This window comes from Pongo abelii, chromosome 5 (genome assembly GCF_028885655.2).
Source record: "Pongo abelii isolate AG06213 chromosome 5, NHGRI_mPonAbe1-v2.0_pri, whole genome shotgun sequence".
Taxonomy (NCBI): domain Eukaryota; kingdom Metazoa; phylum Chordata; class Mammalia; order Primates; family Hominidae; genus Pongo; species Pongo abelii.
The window spans coordinates 44,252,268-44,273,148 of NC_071990.2; the positions used below are offsets into that span (position 1 = coordinate 44,252,268).

General features: G+C 51.7%; 1 protein-coding gene across 2 annotated transcripts; it reads left to right on the forward strand.

Moving 5' to 3' along the window:
- Positions 1 to 2,010: 2,010 nt before the first annotated feature.
- LINC03040 (long intergenic non-protein coding RNA 3040) lies at positions 2,011 to 8,211 on the forward strand. 2 transcript variants are annotated; one of them, XM_002816931.4, is made up of 5 exons: positions 2,011 to 2,682; positions 2,782 to 3,891; positions 4,208 to 4,334; positions 5,249 to 5,323; positions 5,877 to 8,211. In XM_002816931.4, the coding sequence occupies exons 2-5, from the start codon at positions 3,811 to 3,813 to the stop codon at positions 6,305 to 6,307; spliced, it is 714 nt and encodes a 237-aa protein (XP_002816977.2). In that variant the 5' UTR covers positions 2,011 to 2,682; positions 2,782 to 3,810; the 3' UTR covers positions 6,308 to 8,211. The 2 variants fall into 2 exon arrangements, 1 of the variants encoding a protein (XP_002816977.2); XR_008526185.2 differs by lacking the exon at positions 4,208 to 4,334 and having other exon boundaries at positions 2,025 to 2,682; positions 5,791 to 8,211.
- The last annotated feature ends 12,670 nt before the right edge of the window (positions 8,212 to 20,881 follow it).

Here is a 20,881-nt window from a genome sequence, read left to right on the forward strand (position 1 = left end):
TCACTGGATTTAAGACCCACTCTAATCCAGTAAGATCTCATCTTAATTTGATTACATCTACAAACACTCTATTTCCAACTACGGTCACATCCCCAGGTACTGGGGGTTAGGACTCCAACTTATCTTTTTGGTGGGGATGGCGGGGGCACAATTCAACCAACAACAGTGATTATGGCTGTGTGTCTGTGTGTGTAAGACTGAGTTTGCATGAGTGTGTGTGTATTAATGTGTATACGTGTGAGGGGTAGTGAGCGTGTTATGCGCATGTGCTTGTGAGAACATGTCTGCGATGGTGTTTCTCGATGTGCTTATGTGGCTGTGGGCATGTACATATGTGCATGTGTGTATATGTGCTTCTGTTTCCATGACTTGGAGACCCTGCTGGATGAGCTGAGAAGGGCAGCAAGGCAGGACGGTGGCAACAGGTTGAAGAGGTGCTTGGGGCCAGCCAGGTGAGCAGGCAGGCCTTGCCTCATGAATCTGGAAGAGTAGCTGGTGGGTAGACTCTGAGAAACAAGGACAAGGATGTTTGTTGAGCTGGGGTACAGGCTGGTAGGCCCAGGCAGTGGCTCCTGACAGCAGTGCCGGTTCCCAGGTCTTCTTTCAGGAATATTCCTAGAAGCCCCCTCCACCCATGTTCCTGACCCTTGCATCCCATTTGCCTGGACAGAGAGGCACTGCCTGACTCCTCCCTTCCCAGGAATAAAAGTCAGCACTCAGTTACCTATTGTGCCAGCCAGGTAGGGGCGGGGCAGGTAGCCAGCCCTTCCCTAGCCCCACCCCCAGCCTAGTCCAAAGTAGCACCCAATCACCCATCCCTATGCCCTGCCATGCCTCTCAACTTGTATCTTGCACCTTGGCTGGGGCTGGACCCCAGAAATCAAAGAAAAACGGGGGGAGCATGTAGCAGTCAGGTAAGGTCCAGGATGAGGGCTTCTTATCTCCCTAGGGCAGCTCTCTTAGGCAAGCCTACCATCAAGCAACAGGATATTGGGAAGGTCTCCCCATAGTAATGTCAGCTCAGGGCCTGCTCTGAGCCGGGTTATCTCATTTAAATTTCACAATCAGGCCAGGTGTGGTGGCTTATGCCTATAAGCCCAGTATTTTGGGAGGCTGAGACAGGAGTGAGAGGTGACAGCGTGCTGGCAGTCCTCACAGCCCTCGCTCACTCTCGGCGCCTCCTCTGCCTGGGCTCCCACTTTGGCGGCACTTGAGGAGCCCTTCAGCCCGCCGCTGCACTGTGGGAGCCCCTTTCTGGGCTGGCCAAGGCCGGAGGCGGCTCCCTCAGCTTGCGAGGAGGTGTGGAGGGAGAGGCGCTCAGCTTGCAAGGAGGTGTGGAGGGAGAGGCGCCGGCGGGAACCAGGGCTGTGCGCGGTGCTTGCGGGCCAGCGCGAGTTCCGGGTGGGCGTGGGCTCGGCGGACCCCGCAGTCGGAGCAGCTGGCCGGCCCCACCGGCCCGGGGCAGTGAGGGTCTTAGCACCTGGGCCAGCAGCTGCTGTGCTCAATTTCTCCCCGGGCCTTAGCTGCCTTCCCGCGGGGCAGGGCTCAGGACCTGCAGCCTGCCATGCGTGAGACTCCCCCAGCTCAGTGGGCTGCGGGAGCCTCCCCAACGAGCTCCACCCCCTGCTCCAGGGTGCCCAGTCCCATCAACCACCCAAGGGCTGAGGAGTGTGGGTGCACGGCGTGGGACTGGCAGGCAGCTCCACCTGCAGCCCCGGTGCGGGATCCACTGGGTGTAGCCTGCTGGGCTCCTGAGTCTGGTGAGGACGTGGAGAACCTTTATGTCTAGCTCGGGGATTGTAAATACACCAATTGGCACTCTGTATCTAGCTCAAGGTTTGTAAACACACCAATCAGCACTCTGTGAATGCACCAATCGACACTCTGTATCTAGCTAATCTGGTGGGGACACGGAGAACCTTTGTGTCTAGCTCAGGGATTGTAAAGGCACTAATCAGCGCCCTGTCAAAACAGACCACTTGGCTCTACCAATCAGCAGGATGTGGGTGTGGCCAGATAAGAGAATAAAAGCAGGCTGCCCGAGCCAGCAGTGGCAACCTGCTTGGGTCCCCTTCCACACTGTGGAAGCTTTGTTCTTTCGCTCTTTGCAATAAATCTTGCTACTGCTCACTCTTTGGGTCCACACTGCCTTTACGAGCTGTAATACTCACCGTGAAGGTCTGCAGCTTCACTCCTGAAGCCAGCGAGACCACAAGCCCACCGGGAGGAACGAACAACTCCAGATGCGCAGCCTTAAGAGCTGTAATACTCACTGCGAAGGTCTGCAGCTTCACTCCTGAGCCAGCGAGACCCCTAACCCACCAGAAGGAAGAAACTCTGAACACATCCGAACATCAGAAGGAACAAACTCCGGACACGCTGCCTTTAAGAACTGTAACACTCACCGCGAGGGTCTGCAGCTTCATTCTTGAAGTCAGTGAGACCAAGAACCCACCAATTCCGGACACAGGAGGATCGCTTGAGCCCAGGAATTCAAGACCAGCCTGGGCAACACAGCAACACCCCATCTCTACAAAAGTTGTAAAATTAGCTGGGCGTGATGGGGTGCATCTGTAGTCCTAGCTACTTATCCTAGCCTTGGTGAGAGGATCACTTGAGCCCAGGAGGTTGAGGCTGCAGTGAGCCATGATTGCATCACTGCACTCCAGCCGGGGTAACAAAGTAAGACCGTGTCTCTAAAAATAAATAAATAAATAAATAAAAATAAAATAAATTTGGCAACGAAGTTTAAATGGTGTTCTCATTATTCCCATTTTACAGATGCAGTCACTGAGGCCCCAAGAAGTTAAGCGATCTGCCTAAGATTACATACCTTTGTTTATATGTGTTGGAATTTTTCAATTCTCTCTGGAAATCCACATCCTCCACCCCCACCCCAGACTCAAACACAACTGCTCCCACCACGGCCCACCTGCGCACCCCACACATATCCTTGAAGTGCAGACTTCCTCCCATCCTTCCCCAGGAAGATTCCCTGGTCTGTGGGGTAGCGAGTGTTGGCGTGGTCTCTCCTTCCCTCCCATGCTTCTAGATTCCTCTGTAGGGTCCCAGTTTTGTTTTTGGTGTGGCAGCAAGCTCACTGCCTTTTTGAGTACTGTATGTCAGTGAGTTTGCATGCACACACCCGGAGGAGGGATGTGTGCGCATGAGGGGTATCTGGGCAAGTGGGCTTACTTGCCCACCTGGGGCACATGTGGGTACAGTGCAGTGGAGCATACATTGCCTAGATTGTAACCGTGTGTGTGCCTAGACACAGGCGAATGATCCCATGTGGGTGTTCATGAAGGGCCTGCCCCCTGCATGTTTGGGGGTCTGTAGAATGAGTCTCCATTTCTCTCCCCTTCCCAAATAACTGCCACCATCTTCAGTTCAGACTCCTGGGCCCCAGGTAAGGGGCTGGTGAAAACCGCCTCTGACTGGGGACAGAGACACCTGAGTCTTAAGCCCCACCCAGGCTGCTAGTGCCCTTGAGCAGGCATCACCCCACCCAGGCAGCGGGAGTGTCCTCACCCAATGGGATAGGGTGACATGGGGGAGGAGGTTTGAAGCGGGGAGAAGGCAGCGAGGCTTTCAGCTCCCTAGATGGGAGGCTCATTACCCTAGCACTCAGTAGGTTGTAGGGAAGGGGGACTGAGCCAGGACTTGGCACTGACTACAAAGGGTAGGGGCAGCCCCCAGCACTCCCGCCGCGGCAGGCCAGGGGAGGGGCTGTGACGTTTGGTGGCCTCATGCAGCTGAGAGGAAGTAGCTAATTGCCAACCTGATGACTGGCGGCTGAGGAGTGGGGTGATGATGCCACTGGCAGAAGCAGGCGCCCTGGCCCAAGGAGGAGGCCCTTCAGCAACGGAGTGGGCCTGCATTCTGCGGAGGGTGAGACTGAGGTGGCTGCAGTCAAAGGAGAAGGGGGCAGGGGTTTGTTGAGGCTGTGACCGTGGGAAAGCGCTTCTCCAGGGCTTCCCTCAGCTTCAAGGAGAAAGAGTTCAGAGGCCCTGAGGGGATGAAGGGACTTGTGAAGGGGCTTCAGGGGGATGGGTTGGGGGGAAGGAGGTTCCTATTCTTACACCCCTTCTGCCTATGCTCCCCCAATGTTCCGGTCTCTCCCCTCCCCCACCTTGGCCCCCTCTTTGGCCCTTGTGGCCAAAGTTGTTGAGGAAGAAGGGAGTAGATGGAGGGCTCTTTTCACCAGAAGACCCCCAGGCACAAGCAGCCCATCTTACTGATGGTCAGAGCATCCAGAAGAAGTGGCGAGACTTCAGCTGTCCTCAAAGCAGGAAGACAGAGTGTTTCTGGCAGAAAGAACAGCACAAGCAAAGGTTAGGCAGTGGGGTCTGGAGAGGCTGGTGGAGGACTGGGGCTTGGCTTCAAGGGTTATGAAAGGAGGTAGGCAGGATGTTCTGCACCAAGGGCCACACTGTCCCTTCCTGGAAGAAACAGTGGGTACCCAGCACCCACAGCTTCTCCCACATGCCGGCCACCGCCTCTGGCCCGGGCAGACCTGGCCCTCAACTGCCTGAGCAAGCCTCACAGGATGGGGACCCCACCCCACCTTCATTATTCTCAAGTGCATCAACCCCAAAGGACTGAAGCCCTGAGTCCCGATAAACAGGTTCCATCCATCTGTAGGCCAGTCCGCTGGGCCCCTAGCACCCCCTACGGGCAGGAAGCAACACTAATGGAGGAGGAGCCTCCAGCAGCCTGGGGTGGGGTGGGGGTGGGAGAGTGAGACGTGAGGGAGGAGACAGACTTGCCCTCTAGGAAGCGGACAGACCATGCCTCAGGAAACCCCAGTGTCACAGGTCACAGACACTGACCTTGAAGCGTTACTCTCACGGGTGAAATTTAGCCCCTGTCCTCAGGAAGCTCCCAGTCTAACGGGGGACACATATAGTGCTCTCAGAGCGGCCTTCTTTAGGGTGAAACTCAGCATCTGGCTTCAGGAAACTCCCAGTGTAAGGGGAGAGACACGACCCTGCCCTTAGGGATCTCTCAAACGGGGGAGACCCACTGGATTTTCGGGAACCATCAATCTGTTTCCAGACATGGATTAGACATTTCAGCGCCTCAAGGGCTGCCAAGAAAAAAAAATACAAGACGTCCAATTAAATTGAATATCAGATAAACAACGAATAATATTTTAGCATAAGTCTGTCCCATACAATATTTGGGACAGACTTACACTATTAAAAGTATTCAATTTAACTGGAAGTCTTGTGTTTTTATTTGCCAGATCTGGTAACCCTAGGTGCCTCCAGTTCGAGGGAGGAGAGAGGACACCCCCTCCATCCCAGACATGGGAAAGCAGGTAAACACCTCGGCGTGCTCCGGAGGGCAGGGGTGGGGCAGCAGGAGAGTCCTGGGGCTCCGGCTCGCGGCAGTTTAAAATTCCTTCCAGGCCAGAGCCCTAATCCCTCGGTGCACAATGGCCGCCTTCTCCCCCGCCGCCCGCGCCCACGCCCTCCCCCGCGGGGCCGTGGCAGTGCCACCAAGGGCCTCTTTAAGCCCCTTTGAAGCCGCGGAGCCCCGCGCCGCGGGAGGCCCCGCCGCTATGCCAGCTATGCCAGCTATGTCCCTGCTGCCGCCGGCCGCCACCGCTCCCCCATTAATGCTGGCTAATCTGGCTAATAAATAAACTCCCCTCCCAGCCCCAGCCCCGCGCCGACTCCTCCCCGCCCCCGCAGAATCGATGTCAGGGCTCGACTAGAGCAAGCGGCCACACTCCACCCCACTCCCTCGAGATGTAGCTGACTTTTTTTCTTATGGCTGCCCTAGGTCTGTAGCCCGTCTGTGATTCTCGGGGAGACGTGGGATTTGGGAGGTCTCCGCCTAGCCACTGCGATGGCCTTCCTCTTTTCAAGTCCACCTGCGCACCAGGGGCAGGACACGTGGCTGGGTGCAGACGCGGGCCTGGATGTCGCGGAGGACTCGCGGGCGGGCAGAGCGCGCGGCGGCGGCGGGAGGAGACGCAGGTCACGCCCCCTTCCCACCGCCTCCCGCCGCCTACGGTGCGCGCGCGCCGAGGAGCCCGGGACAGGTGACTCCTAGAGGACTGCGTCTGCGCCTCCCCCGGCGGGAGTCCCTTCTTCGCGGCCTCTGCCGCCCCCTGCGTCCCCTCCTGGGCTTCCGAGAGTCTGACTCAGCCAAGCCGGCATCGCTTCGCCTCCTACAACTCACCCCCAGAGCAAGAAGAAATTACAGGATTGCAGGGGCACGGCTAATGCGCTCTAATTACCCACCGCCGCTGTCATCCGCGGCGCTCCGCGGCGCTGGGCCAACGCGCCGTAATTAAGACGCGGCTCTCCGGTCCCGGAACCCTGCCTTCGCCACCCCCCACCCACCTCGCGGTCCCCAGGACCACTGGCTGCCGACTCCTGCCGCCCTCCGGGACTGCCCCTCAGTCCCAGGAGAGCTATGAGGCCTCACTGTGGGCAGAACTTGGGGAGACCGAAGCCGGCCCTTCCACTTCCCTAAACCTACAGTCCTCGAAGGTCTCTGCTGGAAGAGACTGGGAGAGTGGGGAGGGGCCAGGGACCTATTTCGTTGACAGAAACACTGAGGTCTATTGGAAAGTTAGCCTTCAGTGGGAGGAGTGGCAAAGGCATGCAGGGCAGCAGTACCCCCGTTTGGCACTTGAGGCACGGAGAAGGGAAGGGAAGTCTGCCCAGCCAGAACTCCCAGACCTGCTCGTTTAACAGTGGCTTTATGAGCAGCATGACGGACTCCCTCCCCTGGCGGGGAAATTACCTTCCTGCGAAGAAAGGTGACATCCTTGCCACAGACACGGAGGCCCCGCCTGCTGACCAGCTGTGGCCTGCTGGTCATAGGGGAGCTGGTGAGGAGTGAGGTGGCTCTGGCCTCCCATGTCGGGTAGGGTGAGAGAGGCCCTGAAGATAGAAGCCAGGCCCGAAGGCCAGAATTAAAGGGGTAGCTTGGCCATCAGCTCCTTCCGCCAAACCAGGCTCAGAGCTCTCCTCTATCAGGAATTCTTTCCTGAGGTCCAGGGTGTTGCAAACTCATGGCCTTGGGCCACGTTTTACCTTCAGTGAGGTTTTGTTTGGCTTGCAATGAGTACATGGGTTTTAGGTTGAATGTGAGAGTCTGCAGACAATGTGGGTTCTCCGACTGCCCTCCCAGTGAAGGTGGACCTCTGATTTAGACCAGCCCGCTGGGCCCGTGCCTTCATCCTTTTCCTCAGCGGCAGGATCTTAGTCCCCATGATTGCTGCCCCTTTGTGGTCTGCACGTTTCTTGGTAAGGGTGCCCAGTCAAGTGTCTCTGGGAGCCCCCTCTTCTCTGTCATCGTCAGGCTCCCCACTTGCAGTGGCTATGGTGGCTGCACATGCTCCCGGATACCCTTCCAGCACTCCCTTTTGTCATCTTGAGTTTCAGTCCGTGACTTGGGTGGCACCCTATCTTCTCCACCAGGGATGGCAGCTATTTTTCTGCCGTGAGACTAGAGGTTGCTTGAGAACAGGAAATTGGATCTCTCCCTTCAGACTGGGATTTCACTAAGGGCTGTAGAAGGGGGTAATATGGGAGGATTATCTTCTATCACAGGGAGCGCTCTGAGGGCACGCTGTGTCTCCGATTCACACTGATGGTTCCCTGAGGATGGGGCTGTTTCTCCCCTCAGACTGGGGCTCCCTGAGTCAGGGCTGTGTCTCCCCTCAGACTGGGGCTCCCTGAGTCAGGGCTGTGTCTCCTCTCAGACTGGGACTCCCTGAGGACGGGGCTGTGTCTGCCTCAGACTGGGACTCCCTGAGGATGGGGCCGTGTCTCCCTCAAAGTGGGGCTCCCTCAGGACAGCGTTGTGTCTCCCCTCAGACTGGGGTTCCCTGAGGACGGGGCTGTGTCTCCCCTCAGACTGGGGCTCCCTGAGGATGGGGCTGTGTCTCCCCTCAGACTGGAGCTTCCTGAGGGCAGGGCTGTCTCCCCCCTTCAGACTGGGGCCTCCCCCAAAGGACAGGGACTGTGTCTCCCCTGGGACTAGGTTCTTTGTGTCTTCTGCATCAGACAGATTCCCATGAGGACAGGGCTGTCTCCCCCTCCATCTGGAGCTCCCTGAAGGCAATGGCCTCTCCTGTCAAATGGGACATTTGCACCCCACCCCACCCTCTGGCTCCCCATGGCGCCCAGGCATTCCTCCCAGGACACCATTTGTCACGCTTTGATGAATGAAACTTACTAAGAATAACTCAGTCCTTGTAGACTCTAAAGGACAGGGGGAGGGAGAGGGAGGAGGCTGGTGATTGTGGGGGTGCTGGGGGAGGAAGGACACAATCCATTTATTCAATAGCATTTCCTGGGTCCCCAGCTGGGCACTGGGGGAGACACAGTGAGTGCCACAGAGCCCCCTACTGTGCCATTTCTGCCACTGACAGCCAGGGATGTCCACAGGACCCCTGAGACAGAAAGTTCAGGTCCCTGCTTCAGAGCCTCCCCACCCCAGCAGTCATTACCTCAGGGCCAGCCAGCCCCCTCAATGCCAGTCATGAGCTCCCTCTGCCCCTCCCTTCAGTGGAGGGGAGACTTTGAAATCAGGTGCTTGGGGTGGGGGCACTGCTCCCAGTGGGGGTGTGAGGAACCTGGAGGATGAATCCCTGTCCCCCGCCCTCCCCCTACTCTATTCTTCCTTACCCTGCCCCTTTCCACTCCAAAACCCCAAGCCTCTGGTTCATATTCGAGTGACTTTTCCAATGCAACTGTTCTCAGGGGGCCCTTGGGAACCGGGAGGCTGTGACCTTAACCCACTTCTTTGGACAGTGCCTTCCTGGCACTCCGCCTCCACCTGCCACCTCCTGAGAGGAACATTTCGGCTGGTCTTGGCAAAAACATCAGTCTATGATCCAGGCAGCCTGGTATAGTACCAGCTCTGCCACTGACACCACTGTGACCTTGGGAAGCCGTTTACACATATGGGTCTCAGTTTCTCCATATGTAAAATGACTTTTGTTTAGCTTTCCTGATTTTCAAACCTTTTTTTCGAACAGTGAATCCTCTTGTTTAAATTGTAAATCATGTGGCACCTCTGTTCTCTGTGGGAACATAGGAAAAGGTTGGGGGTTCTTTGGTCAAAACAGGGGTGGGCTTCATGCCCCAGCGGTTAGTCCATGACACACGAATGCACACATACGTGTGCACACAGATCAGCTCCCGGGCACTGCAGAGTCCACTTCACAAACGTATGAACTCTGAAATCCTTTCCTGCTCAAACATTCTGGGACCCTGACAGGACTGGGAGCTCTAGAACCAGGGGTGCCGACAGCTCTAAGGAGGAGGCTGTGATTTCAGACCCCTGGGCCTGGAGCTGGGGCTTGAGCCAGCAGGAGTTCCTTTCCACACTTGGGTCCAAAGTCACTGCCTGGGCAAACCCTCACTGCTCTCTGCCCTCCCCACCCATCCAAGCCAGAGGTCAGATAGGCTTGTCTGATGCCGAGCCCCCTTAGAGGGGTGGCGGGGGCCAAGTGGAGACACAGTGTCCTTCCTTAGTTGGGAGGGGGCAGCAGGTTGGGTGGCAGGCTCTGGGAGTTCTTCTCTGGAATCCCTCTCACATGCCTCGGAGGAGGGTCAGAGTGGCAGAGTGGGAGGGCCAGCAGGGCCCTGCAGTGGCTGAGGGCAGGGGGCTGATCCCAGGAAGCCCAAGGCGGGCAGCATAGGTAGGGGAGACTCAGGGAGCTGCACCACTCCATCCACAAGTGTGAGAATTTGATACCAACAGGGAACGCAGGTAGGACAGGGCCCATCAGACACTGATGACAGGAGGGCAAGAGTGAAGAGAGGAGCAGGTACAGCCCAGGGAAGAAAAAAGTCACCAATAAGAGGTAGGCCTAGGCCTGGGCTCCCAGCTTGGGGCAGCAGAGCAGATCCCTTCAAGGGAGAAACCACAGATATGCCCCAGCCTCTCCTTGATGCTGTGAGTCAGGGGTGCTTAGAAGGGCTCGTGTTCAGTTCCAAATGCCCAGGGTCACCACGAAGGAGGTGCTGCCCCCTCCCCTGCACCCCAAGCAACCTGCATCTGCATGCCCTGGAGAGGCCATTGCTCTGGATTTCCCTCAGGGAACACGGCCGGGGAGCTGCTGTGAGAGTTTTCCCTGAGTCCCCACCTCCCTGAGATGTACAATGAGGGAAAGGAAGAGGTATCTCACTGACTTCTGTCCTTCCATCTCAAACAAAGACACACTCTCTCTCTCTCTCTCGCTCTCTCTTTTTCTGGCATTTGTCCCCAGGGAATGCCTAGAGACTTCACAGCCTTGGCTCTGGAAACCCCTAGATAGCCGCTGTGTTGCCAGGCACGGCTCTGGGCACCGAGGCTACAGCAATGAAAAAACAGCCAAGTTCTCTGCCTTCATGGCGCTCACATTCTAGGCAGGGAAAGACAGATGATCAACAAGTGAAAAAATCATAAAGCTCAGGTCATGGTGTGGCAAGTATTAGAGTGGAGAGCGATGGGGTGGGGTGGGGGCGCTGTTTTATATGGGGTAGTCCAAAAATATCTTTGTGAGGTGGTCACATTTGAGTGGAAACCTGGACGGCAAGAAGCTAGTCGTGCTTTGGGGTCAAAAGGACTCCAGAATTTCAGTTTTTTAAACAGAAAACATGTGTTTACCCATAAACATTAAAGGGCAGGGAAATTAGAACTATGCTTCTGGAGCACCTATTATATGTCTAGCACCATGATGGAAAATTCATAGACATCATTTCCCATCGCCCTCTTCAGAACCCTGTGTGTCACACAGCATTGTTTTCATTTTACAGATATCAAATGAGAAATCCATAGAGATTATTTCACGCATTTAATAAGATTTATTGAGTATTCGCCTCTGAAAACGCTGTAATAAATCCCATATGGACCCTGCCCTCCTAGAGCCTACAGTCTGTGAGAGCGAGGAGAAGGGTCAGGGAGGGCTTCCTGGAGGAGCCCATGTCTAAACTGAGCCCGAAAGGATGAGGAGGGGGTGACAATTGAAGTGAGTTGGCAGGGTCAGAATTTCAGGCAGAAGGAGCAGCCTGCACAAAGGCCTGGAGCCTGGAGCACGGTTCCCTGCAGTTCCAGCAGGGAAGAGAGAGTTGTTCAGGATGGTCCAGCCTGGAGTGGGAGTGGGACAAGCTAAGGCTGGGGGGCTGGCTGGGGCTGGGCAGGAGTGGCAGGGTAGGTCCAGACTTCCTTCATGGGAGACCATGCTACGAAAGGGTTATAAACAGAGAAGTAGTAGGGCCAGGTGTCTCTTTAAAAGGCTTCCTGTGGGGGGCTGAGGCAAGGACTGGGCTGGGGGCTGGGAGAGGGGGTGTGGCACCAGCAGCAGTGAGACTGGTGGGCAGAAGTAAAGGACTGAGGAGGGGGTCTTGGCCAGGTTCCTGAGGAGGCTGGGGTGGTGAGTAGGACCCCGCAGGCAGGGCAGATGGGCCACTTGGTGTGACTGTTAGGCAGGGCAGGTGAGTGGAGTCCTAGCCAGAGCTCTGATGACCTGGCTACCTCCAAGTGACAGGGTTACCAATGGCAAAAGGTGGATGCCAGCCAACAGCAAGGCCTATCAGGCAATTCCTACAGGCTGACACACTGTACCCACATGTACACACAGGTGTGTGCACACCACACAGACACACAAATACACATGCATCTGGCCCCACTCCCCCATCTGTATTGATAATGGGCTGGGAAGGAGCACGGGAGCCGGGGCAGAGATGGCAGAACAGCAGCACCTGGCTTAGCTCAGGCCTCAGGCCCTGTGCACCTCTTTCTGGAGCCCCAGGGCAGATGCCACTCCATAGCTCAGGCCTGTAAGTCCCCCAACTCCTCATATTCCCTGAGAACCTGCTTGTAGGTACCTAATCTAGGATAAGCAGACACCCTCCTGGTCACATTAACAGGGAATGCATCCCTGGGCTTCACAGCCAGCAGCAGAATCCAGACTCGGAACAGACCCTGATGGGTGGAGGGAATAGGCCATACCAGAGAGATGAGCATTCACAGGGCCAGTGCAAGGACTCGAACTCAAGGTCAGACATTCAACAGCTCAAACACAGTCTGGGGGAGGCGACACGTAAGAACAATTTGTGTGAGCATTTCTGGGAGGAGGCTTGCCCCTCAGGGAGCAATGAGCGTGCAGACTTGGGCTGCACTAATGGGAGGGCTGAGTCCAACCAGAGAGGGGCTGCACCCTGGGCACCAAGCTGGCCAGGCCCTCCTGGAGCAGTGGGTCCAGACGTGGGGACCTCCTCAAGGGGACAGTGACAAAAACAGTGACAGGGTGGGGAGGAGTCCAGAAACCCCATCATATGAGGAAGTGCCACAGGGGTGTTTCACCCCAAGAAAGAAAGCCCTTTCAGTGATTGGTATCCCACTTTTACATGCTCTACCTGATGCCTCGCCCTGGTCTTGGGGTTGCACTTAATAGAGGCAGCTTTGCAGCTACCCATTTGGTTGATCTGTGGTGCCTCCCTAACTAGGCTGTAAGCTGTGTGAGGTCAGAGGCTGTATATGCTTTTTACCATTGTTTTCCTGGTGCCTGTCCCATACTGGAAGCTCAATAACTGTCTATACATGGAAAGAAGAAGGAAGGAGGGAAGGAAGAAAAAAGAAGGAAGGAAGGGAGGAAGGGAGGAAGGGAAGAGGGAGGAAGGGAGGTAGGAAGGAGGGAAGGAGGGAGGGAGAAAGGGCGGGAGGAAGAGAGAAGGGAAGGAAGGAGGAAAGCAGGGAGATAGGAAGGGAGGGAGGGCGGAGGGGAGGGGAAGGGAAAGGGAAGGGGGGAAGAAAGGAAGAAAGAGAGTTGAGCATGCCTTGAATGCTCTAAAGGCTGCCATGCCAAGGAGGGTTAAACTGGTTCTCCAGGAGCAGAAGAAATGCCAGCAGAAGGTGAACTTAGGGAGTCAGTTTTTAAATCACCGACAGTTAGAAATCTTAAAAGTCAGATGGTCACAATGTCGATTGGATGGTCCCAAAAGACTACGAGCTTCTCAGGAATGAGTTTAAGCAGAAGCGAAAGTAGCGCTTCGCAGAGGTGCTGTTGCTTCAATGAAGGAACCAACAAACGGTGAGTGAATTAATTAATGAATGAAACTTCACCACTGAATACTACAGAGAATTTCACATGCTGGACAGAAGACTGGAGACCTCTGACGTTTGTCTCAGAAGTGAGTCTGTGAGACTGGCACTATGCCAGACCCCAGGTAGGCAACGAGCCATGGGTCCTGTCCTCAAAGAGCTCAGTGAGAGACGCACGCAGCACACGCACAGAGGCAGAAAAGCACACTTTGAATCTCTCTAGCAACCCCAAACAGGTCATGCTGGAAGACATTCATAGCAGGGCAAGGAGAAATGTCTTGAGAGAAGCTCAGCCCTGACTCCCCTCCCCATATCTTCTCAGCTTTCTCAAGGAGGTAACTTTCTAGAACCCCCTTTGGGCCACTTTCCCAGGGGTGACCCTTTGGCACACATCTGTCCTGAGGTCATGGCCTGTCTGGCAGCCTCTTCCTCAGGGTTAGGAGTGGGGTTGGCACCTGGCCATCCTGCAGAGGCCAGGGGTAGGTGCTTCAACAGCCCCAGCTCTGGGACGTGTGCAGGTGCCCTAGTTCCAAGCCCCCACTGGCAGGTTCAGAAGCCTGAGACATATGGGCAGGCCCTGACCCCTTGCCTGCAAGCTTCCTGAGAGCAGGGATCATCTCTTACCTGCCTCGGTCTCTCAGTGCTGGCACAGCATGGGTACTCAGTGTATGTGAGGTGAGTGGCAGAGTGCCAGGGCTGGCAGAGCTACCATGAAAAGGGGTGCTGTGCTCAGGGAGATGGAGATGGGGTGCCTTCCTAGTAGGGTGCAGTAGCACTAGACAGGGACTAGGAAGAGCATGCAAGTCCCCTGGGCGCCCTAAGCCCAGCACCGGGTCAGACTTGTCTTCTGTCCATGTTCAGGGTCTGCCCTGTCTCCAGCAGCCCCACTGTGGCTGGTGACCTGTCAGTGACTCACAGCCAGCTGTGGGCACAGAGTGGAGAAAGTGGCCTCCAGCTGAGCTCATGCACTCGCAATTAGCCCTCTACACCTCCTCACGACGGAGAACCTCCCAGCTTCCACGCACGCACGTCCCAGGCTGCCCTTTCCCAACCGCAGCGTGGCTCTTGTGCTTATTTTAGCCTGATGAAGCCTCTTGAAATGTCAGAGCTGCAACCAACCAAGGTAGGGATCATCAAGTTCAGTCCTTTCATTCAACCAGGGAGAAAATGGGGATTCAGAGAGGGAGTAAGAGATGCGCTTCAGGTCACACAGCTAATTGGTTGTGCAGCCAGAAATGAACTGCAGGCTTCGGGAGCCCAGATCCAGCTGTCCTTAACTCCAGGGGGCAATGTGCTTCAGGTAGCCCCTCACCAGACTTCTGGAGCCACTGGAGCCAACACACATGTGTTTGAATCCTTCCTGGACACTTGTCAGCTGTAAGACTATGGGCAAGTTACTCAGCATCTCCAGGCTTCTGTTTCTCCACCTGTAAAATGAGGCTAACAGTGGCATGTCCCTCCCAGGTTGGTGTGAGGAATGAATGAGTTCATATATCTGAACTGCTAAAAGCAGTGCCAAGCACATAGCACATATTCAAAACACATTAGCTGACATTGTGTAGTCACCAAGACTTGGTCCCTGGTGTGGAAAGTTTAAAAATTCAGTTTTATGTGTTTGTCCATGGGTGAGCAGATTCTGGGAGACCAGCCATATAACCAGACTTCTGGAAAACTGATGTGGTGCTACTGTGGGGACAGGTGTTGCTGTCAGAAAGATCCACAGTAGACACAGAAACTGCCTTCCACTTTGGCAGTCACCATCTGAGACCAACAGATTGCAGACATCAAGGCAAAGGCAGTTTGGAGATTCTCAGGGCTATTCAAGCTCGGTGAGCCTGAAGAAATGCCCTTCTGAACGCAAGAACTGGGCCTCTGTTTGTTAATCTGAAAAATATGGGAAATCATAGCCTCGGGCTCACTGGGTGGTTGCAGGCATTAGATCAGGTGGGACAGTACCTGAAATAATCCTTTCTAGCCTTCCTCCTCCCTCTTTCTTTGTCACGACCCCCATCATCTGCTTGAGGCCAGTTGTCTCCATTCAGAGCTGCCTCCCCACTGGGCCCAGTTGGATAAACACTGACAAATTCTTCCCCTTCCAAGTTCCCCTTTTCCCAGTCACCAAATCTCTGATACCTCACACCAGATGAGTTATGGTCCCAGAACATGTACAAGATTGGGGTGTTCTCATTCCAACCCTGGAGATCCTTGTTGAATGGATGACTCAGTGAATCAACAACTGCAACGATTCCCAGAACTTCCTGAAAACTCACTCTGAGCTCTTAACATTGGGCAACACTCTGGTTTCCCCCAGAGCCCCACCACAAACCACCTCTGAGGAGAGGCGGCTCTGCAGTTGCCTCATCGCTCTTTGCTGCCCTTCATCATGCTCATTTACACGAGAACTTTCTCTGCCCTTACTTCTCCACCACCCAGTCTGGACAACCAGGTGTGTTTGCATTCTCCCCAGCAGGAGGGCAACACAACCGTTCTGCTGTCCGTAACCACTGCTGGCATGCCTAGTGGTCAGTCTTGAGCCCTCTCCATCTGCCCAAGTCACAACTGTCCCCCACCCACCCCACCCAACCTCCTATGATTGCCTGCATAGGACAACTGACTCTTCTTGCTTGCTATTCCAGCTCCACTAACAGCCCATGACCCCCTCCTAGCCCCAGCCAGCCCCACCTGTAGAGTCCTGCTATGGGTGAGCCATTCCTCACCAGGGGCATCAGCTACTCACTGGATTCTGTTCTTCAGGACAGACTGGAGCTCCCCAGACAAGAAGGCCTGACAGGCTGGGAGCGGTGGCTCACTCCTGTAATCCCAGCATTTTGGAGGCCAAGGCAGGTGGATCACCTGAGGTCAGGAGTTCAAGACCAGCCTGTCCAACATGGCAAAACCCCATCTCTACTAAAAAAATACAAAAATTAGCCAGGTGTAGTGGTGGCGCCTGTAGTCCCAGCTACTCGAGTGGCTGAGGCAGGAGAATTGCTTGAACCCAGGAGGTGGAGGTTGCAGTGAGCCGAGATCATGCCACTGCACTCCAGCCTGGGCGACACAGCAAGACTCCATCTCAAAAAAAAGAAGACCTGAGCCATTTGAGAGTTCATGCCCCTTTGAAGGCTGGGAATCTGAACACTAGTTCTGCCCTCAAGAGCCAGGATATGGCCTGGGCATCATCTCCAGCTTGGTTCCAGCTTATTCCCCACCATTGGCCCACTGTCCAGGCTTCTGCATGTTTCTGGGCCACCAGTGGTCCCTACACGCCAACCAGAGGATTCCAAGAGTATCTCACCTGGAAGATCCTAAGGAATCACCCAGTCTAGTGGAGATGGTCTCTAGAGTGTTTGAAAATGTTTTGGAGTCTTTTTCATTGTCATAGTGATTAGAGATGTTCTGGCATTGGGTGCCCCAGGCCGGGCATGCTAGATCCCACAACGGACAAGGCAGTTTGCATAGTGAAGCATTGCACCCCTATTCTCCTTGGAGAAACACCACTTCTAGTCCAAAATACTTCTTGTACAGTTGTAGAAACTAACAGCCAGGAAGGATAAGGGACTGGCCCAAGATTACCCAGCAACTTTGTCTCATAGGTATTCTAATAATGAGGATCCAAGAGTTCTGTTTCTTGGTGATTTCAATGGTATCTAGCCTCAAAATCCACTAGCAGTCACCAAGTTTGGGGCATGATGGGAGAGATGAAGACTAATGTGAGTCATTGGGAAGACTTTGTGGAGGTGTCATTTGAGCTAAGCTTTGAAGGATGACTTGTGGACCTGTCACTCCCGAAAGTGGGAGAGGGCACAACAGACAAAATGGTCAATACTGGGGAAAGGACTAGAGCCTAGGAGTGAAGGTGGCTGAGAAATGAGCACAGGCTTTGGAAAGGAGAGCAGTGGAAGATGGAGGATGAAAGAAAGGTGACCTGAGGCTAGATCACAGAGGACTTTGCGTGTCAAATTGAGTATTGGGGTTGGTTCCAGGACCCCTGCGGATACCAAAATCTTGGAATGCTGAAGTTCCTTATATATAATAATGTAGTATTTGCATGTAACCTATGCACATCCTTCTATACACTTTAAATCATCTCTAGATTACTTATAATACCTAATACAGTAAATGCCATATCAGTAGTTATTATGCTGTATTGTTTTTTATTTGTATTATTCTTATTTTGCATTGTTATTTTTTGTTGTTTTTTCCTCAAATATTATTGATTTGCAGTTGGTTGAATCTACAGATATGAAACCCACAGATACAGAGGGCCAGCTGTATTTGGAGGCCAAGTTATCAGGTGCATACAAATGTAGAATTATTACATCTTCATGGAAAATTGAACTTTATATCATTGTGAAATGTCTCTATATCTAGCAATGCTCTTTGCTTTAAAATCTATTTAGTCTGATTTTAACATAGCTGCACTAGCTTTTTGTTTTTGTTAGTGTTACATGTTTTATCTTTAACTTTTATTTTATCTCTATATTTCAGGTACATCTATGTACAGGGTGTAGCTGAATTTGGATTCCTTTTTCTTTTTACGAGACAGGGTCTTACTCTGTTGCCCAGGCTGAAGTGCAGTGGCACGATCACGGCTCACTACATGCTCACTGCTCACAACAGGCATGCATCAGCATGCCCAGATAATTTTTGTATTTTTTGTAGAGATGGGTTTTCTCTATGTTGCCCAGGCTGGTCTCTAGCTCCTGGGCTCAAGAGATCCTCTCACCTTAGCCTCCCAAAGTGCTGAGATTATAGGCATGAGCCACTGTGCCAGATTTGGGTTCTTATCCAAAATAAGTCTGAAAATCCTTGCCTTTTAATGGGAAAAAATAGTCATTCTATATACAATGAAATTACTGCTTATTTGGACTTAAACCAATACTAAGTGCTATGTGTGCTACTTACTTATGCTCCTTTTTCTCTTTCTTTGCCTTCTGTTGGAATTATTTTATTTAATTATCCCCCTTTTAAAATGTGGAAGTTATTCACTTTTTAATAATTTTTTAGTAGCCACCCAGAGATTACAGCATGCCTTTTTAACAAATCCTAATGTTAATCGATTCTTTTACTCTCCCCAAAATAAATGCAAGAACCTTAAAAACCTTAACTCTTCCCAAACACCATTATTATTATTATTTATATGTAGCATATATTTGCTATTTTCCACATGTATACCATTTTCATTGCTCTTTATTCTTTCTTGTATTTCTATTCTTCCATTTAGAATTATTTTCTTCTGCCAAAAAAATGTCCTATTAATGCAGGTCTGCTGGTAATTGTCAGTTTTATTTTTCTAAAAATATATTTCTTTCACCTTCCTTCTTGAATACTTTTTTCTGGGCATTAAATTGTAGGCTGCCCATTTTATTTTAGCCCTTGTAACATTTTTATTTATGATAAGAAATGTATATAGTCATGCAGCACAAAACAACATTATGGTCAATAACATACAACATACTTAACAGCAGTCTCATCAAATTGTAATGGAGCTGAAAGTTCCCATTGCCTACTGACATCGCAGCCATTGTACATCATAGTGCCTACTGACATTGCAGCCATCATACGTCTTAGTGCAGCATGTTATTTATGTCTTTGTAGTGATGCTGGTTTAAACAAACCTACTGTGCTGCCAGTAACATACAAGTATAGCACTTAAAATTATGTACAGTACATATTTGATAATGTTCATAAATGACTGTGATACTGATTTATGTATTTACTATATTATACTTTTAATCATTAGAGTATTATCTTCCTACTTACTAAAAAAAAAAAAAAAAAAGTTAACTGTAAAACAGCCTCAAGCAGGTCCTTCAGAGGTATTCCAGAAGAAGGCATTGTTATCAGAAGAGATGACAGCTCCATGTGTTATCAACCCTGAAGAACTTCCAGGGGGACAAGGTGTGGAGGTGGAAGACAGTGATATTAATGATCTTGACCCTGTGTAGGCCTAAGCTAATACGTGTGCTTGTGTCTTCATTTTTAACAAAAAACTTTTAAAGGTTAAAAACAATTTTCACAGAAAAAAAGTTACAGAATGAAAGTATTTTAAAAGAAGATATTTTTGCACAGATATAAATGTGTTTTTGTTTTAAGCTAAATGTCAATACAAAAGAATCAAAAACTTTTTAAATTAAGTAGCCTATAAAGTTAAAAAGTTACTGTAAACTAAGGTTGATTTATTACAGAAGAAAGAAAATTTTAAAAATAATTTTAGTGTAGCCAAAGTGTACAGTGTTTATAAAGTCTACAGTAGCATACAGTAATGTCCTAGGCCTTCACACCTACTCACCATTCACCCACTGACTCACCCAGAACAACTTTCAGTCCTTTAAACTCCATTCATGGTAAGTGCCCTCTACAAGTGCACTATTTTTTATCTTTTATGTTGTATTTTTACTGTACCTTTTCCATGTTAAGATATGCAAATACTTACCATTGTGTTATGATTGCATATAATATTCAGCACAGTAACATGATACAAAGGTTTGTAGCCTAGAACCACATAGCCCAGAATAGTAGGCAATATCATCTATATTTGTGTAAGTACGCTCTATGATGTTCACACAATGATGAAATTGCCTAATGATGCATTTCTCAGACACATGACTATATTTGGTCTTCATCCCAGTTTCCTGGCACACAGCTCCTAAAACCTTTGGAATTTCTTAAGTGATAAGTATCTTTTTTAGCTAATGAGATATCTGGTGACTGGGGGCTTCTGGATAGCCTCAGGATGGGGCTGGTTGCCAGGGGAACCAACCAGGTGATTAGAGTCTTGTAATTTTCAGACCCCCGCCCCAACCTCTGGAGAGGAGAGAAAGGCTGAAGGTTAAGTTGATCACCAAAGGCCAATGTTGTGATGAATCATAAAAACCCAAAGGGACTGGATTCAGAGAGCCTCCAGATTGCTGAACACATGGTGATTCCTGGAAGGTGGTGTGCCTGGAGAGGACATGGAAGTCTACACCCCTTCCCTCATACCTCGCTTTGTGTAGCTCTCCCATCTGGCTGTTCATCTGTATCTTTCAAAATATTCTTTGTGATATTGGCAATAGTAAGTAAAGTGTTACCCTGAGTTCTGTGAGCCTCTCAAGAAATTTAATTGAACCTGAGGAGAGGGGAAACCCCCAATTTATAGCCTGCTAGTCAGAAGAATACGTTACAACCTGGCACTTGTAATTGTCATCTGAAATGGGAGGCAGTCTTGTGGGACTGTCCTTAGACCTGTGTGATCTACATTAACTTCAGTTAGTGTCAGTATTGACAGTCAATTGGTGTCCACTAGCGAGCTGATTGCTGGTAGGGAGAAATCGCCACTTATATGCCAGAAGTGTTCCATGTTGAGAAAAACACTTTGTTCTTTTCCATCTCATATGGGGCTCTAAAGAATTCCATCATATTCTGGCTTCCATTGTTTCCATTAAGAAATTAGCTGCATGACTAATTGTTGCCCCTTCGAAGGTAATCTGTTTATTCATCTAACTATTTTAAAGATCTCCTTAGCTGGGCGCTGTGGCTCAGGCCTGTAATCCCAGCACTTTGGAAGGCCGAGGCGGGTAGATCACTTGAGGTCAGGAGTTTGAGACCAGCCTGGCCAACATGATGAAATCCCATCTCTACTAAAAATACAAAAATCAGCTGAGCATGGTGGCGCACGCCTGTAATCCCAGCTAATTAGGAGGCTGAGGCAGGAGAATTGCTTGAATCCGGGAGGCGGGCACGTCACGAGGTCAAGAGATCGAGACCATCCTGGCCAACATGGTGAAACCCCGTCTCTACTAAAAATACAAAAATTAGCTGGGCATGGTGGCACATGCCTGTA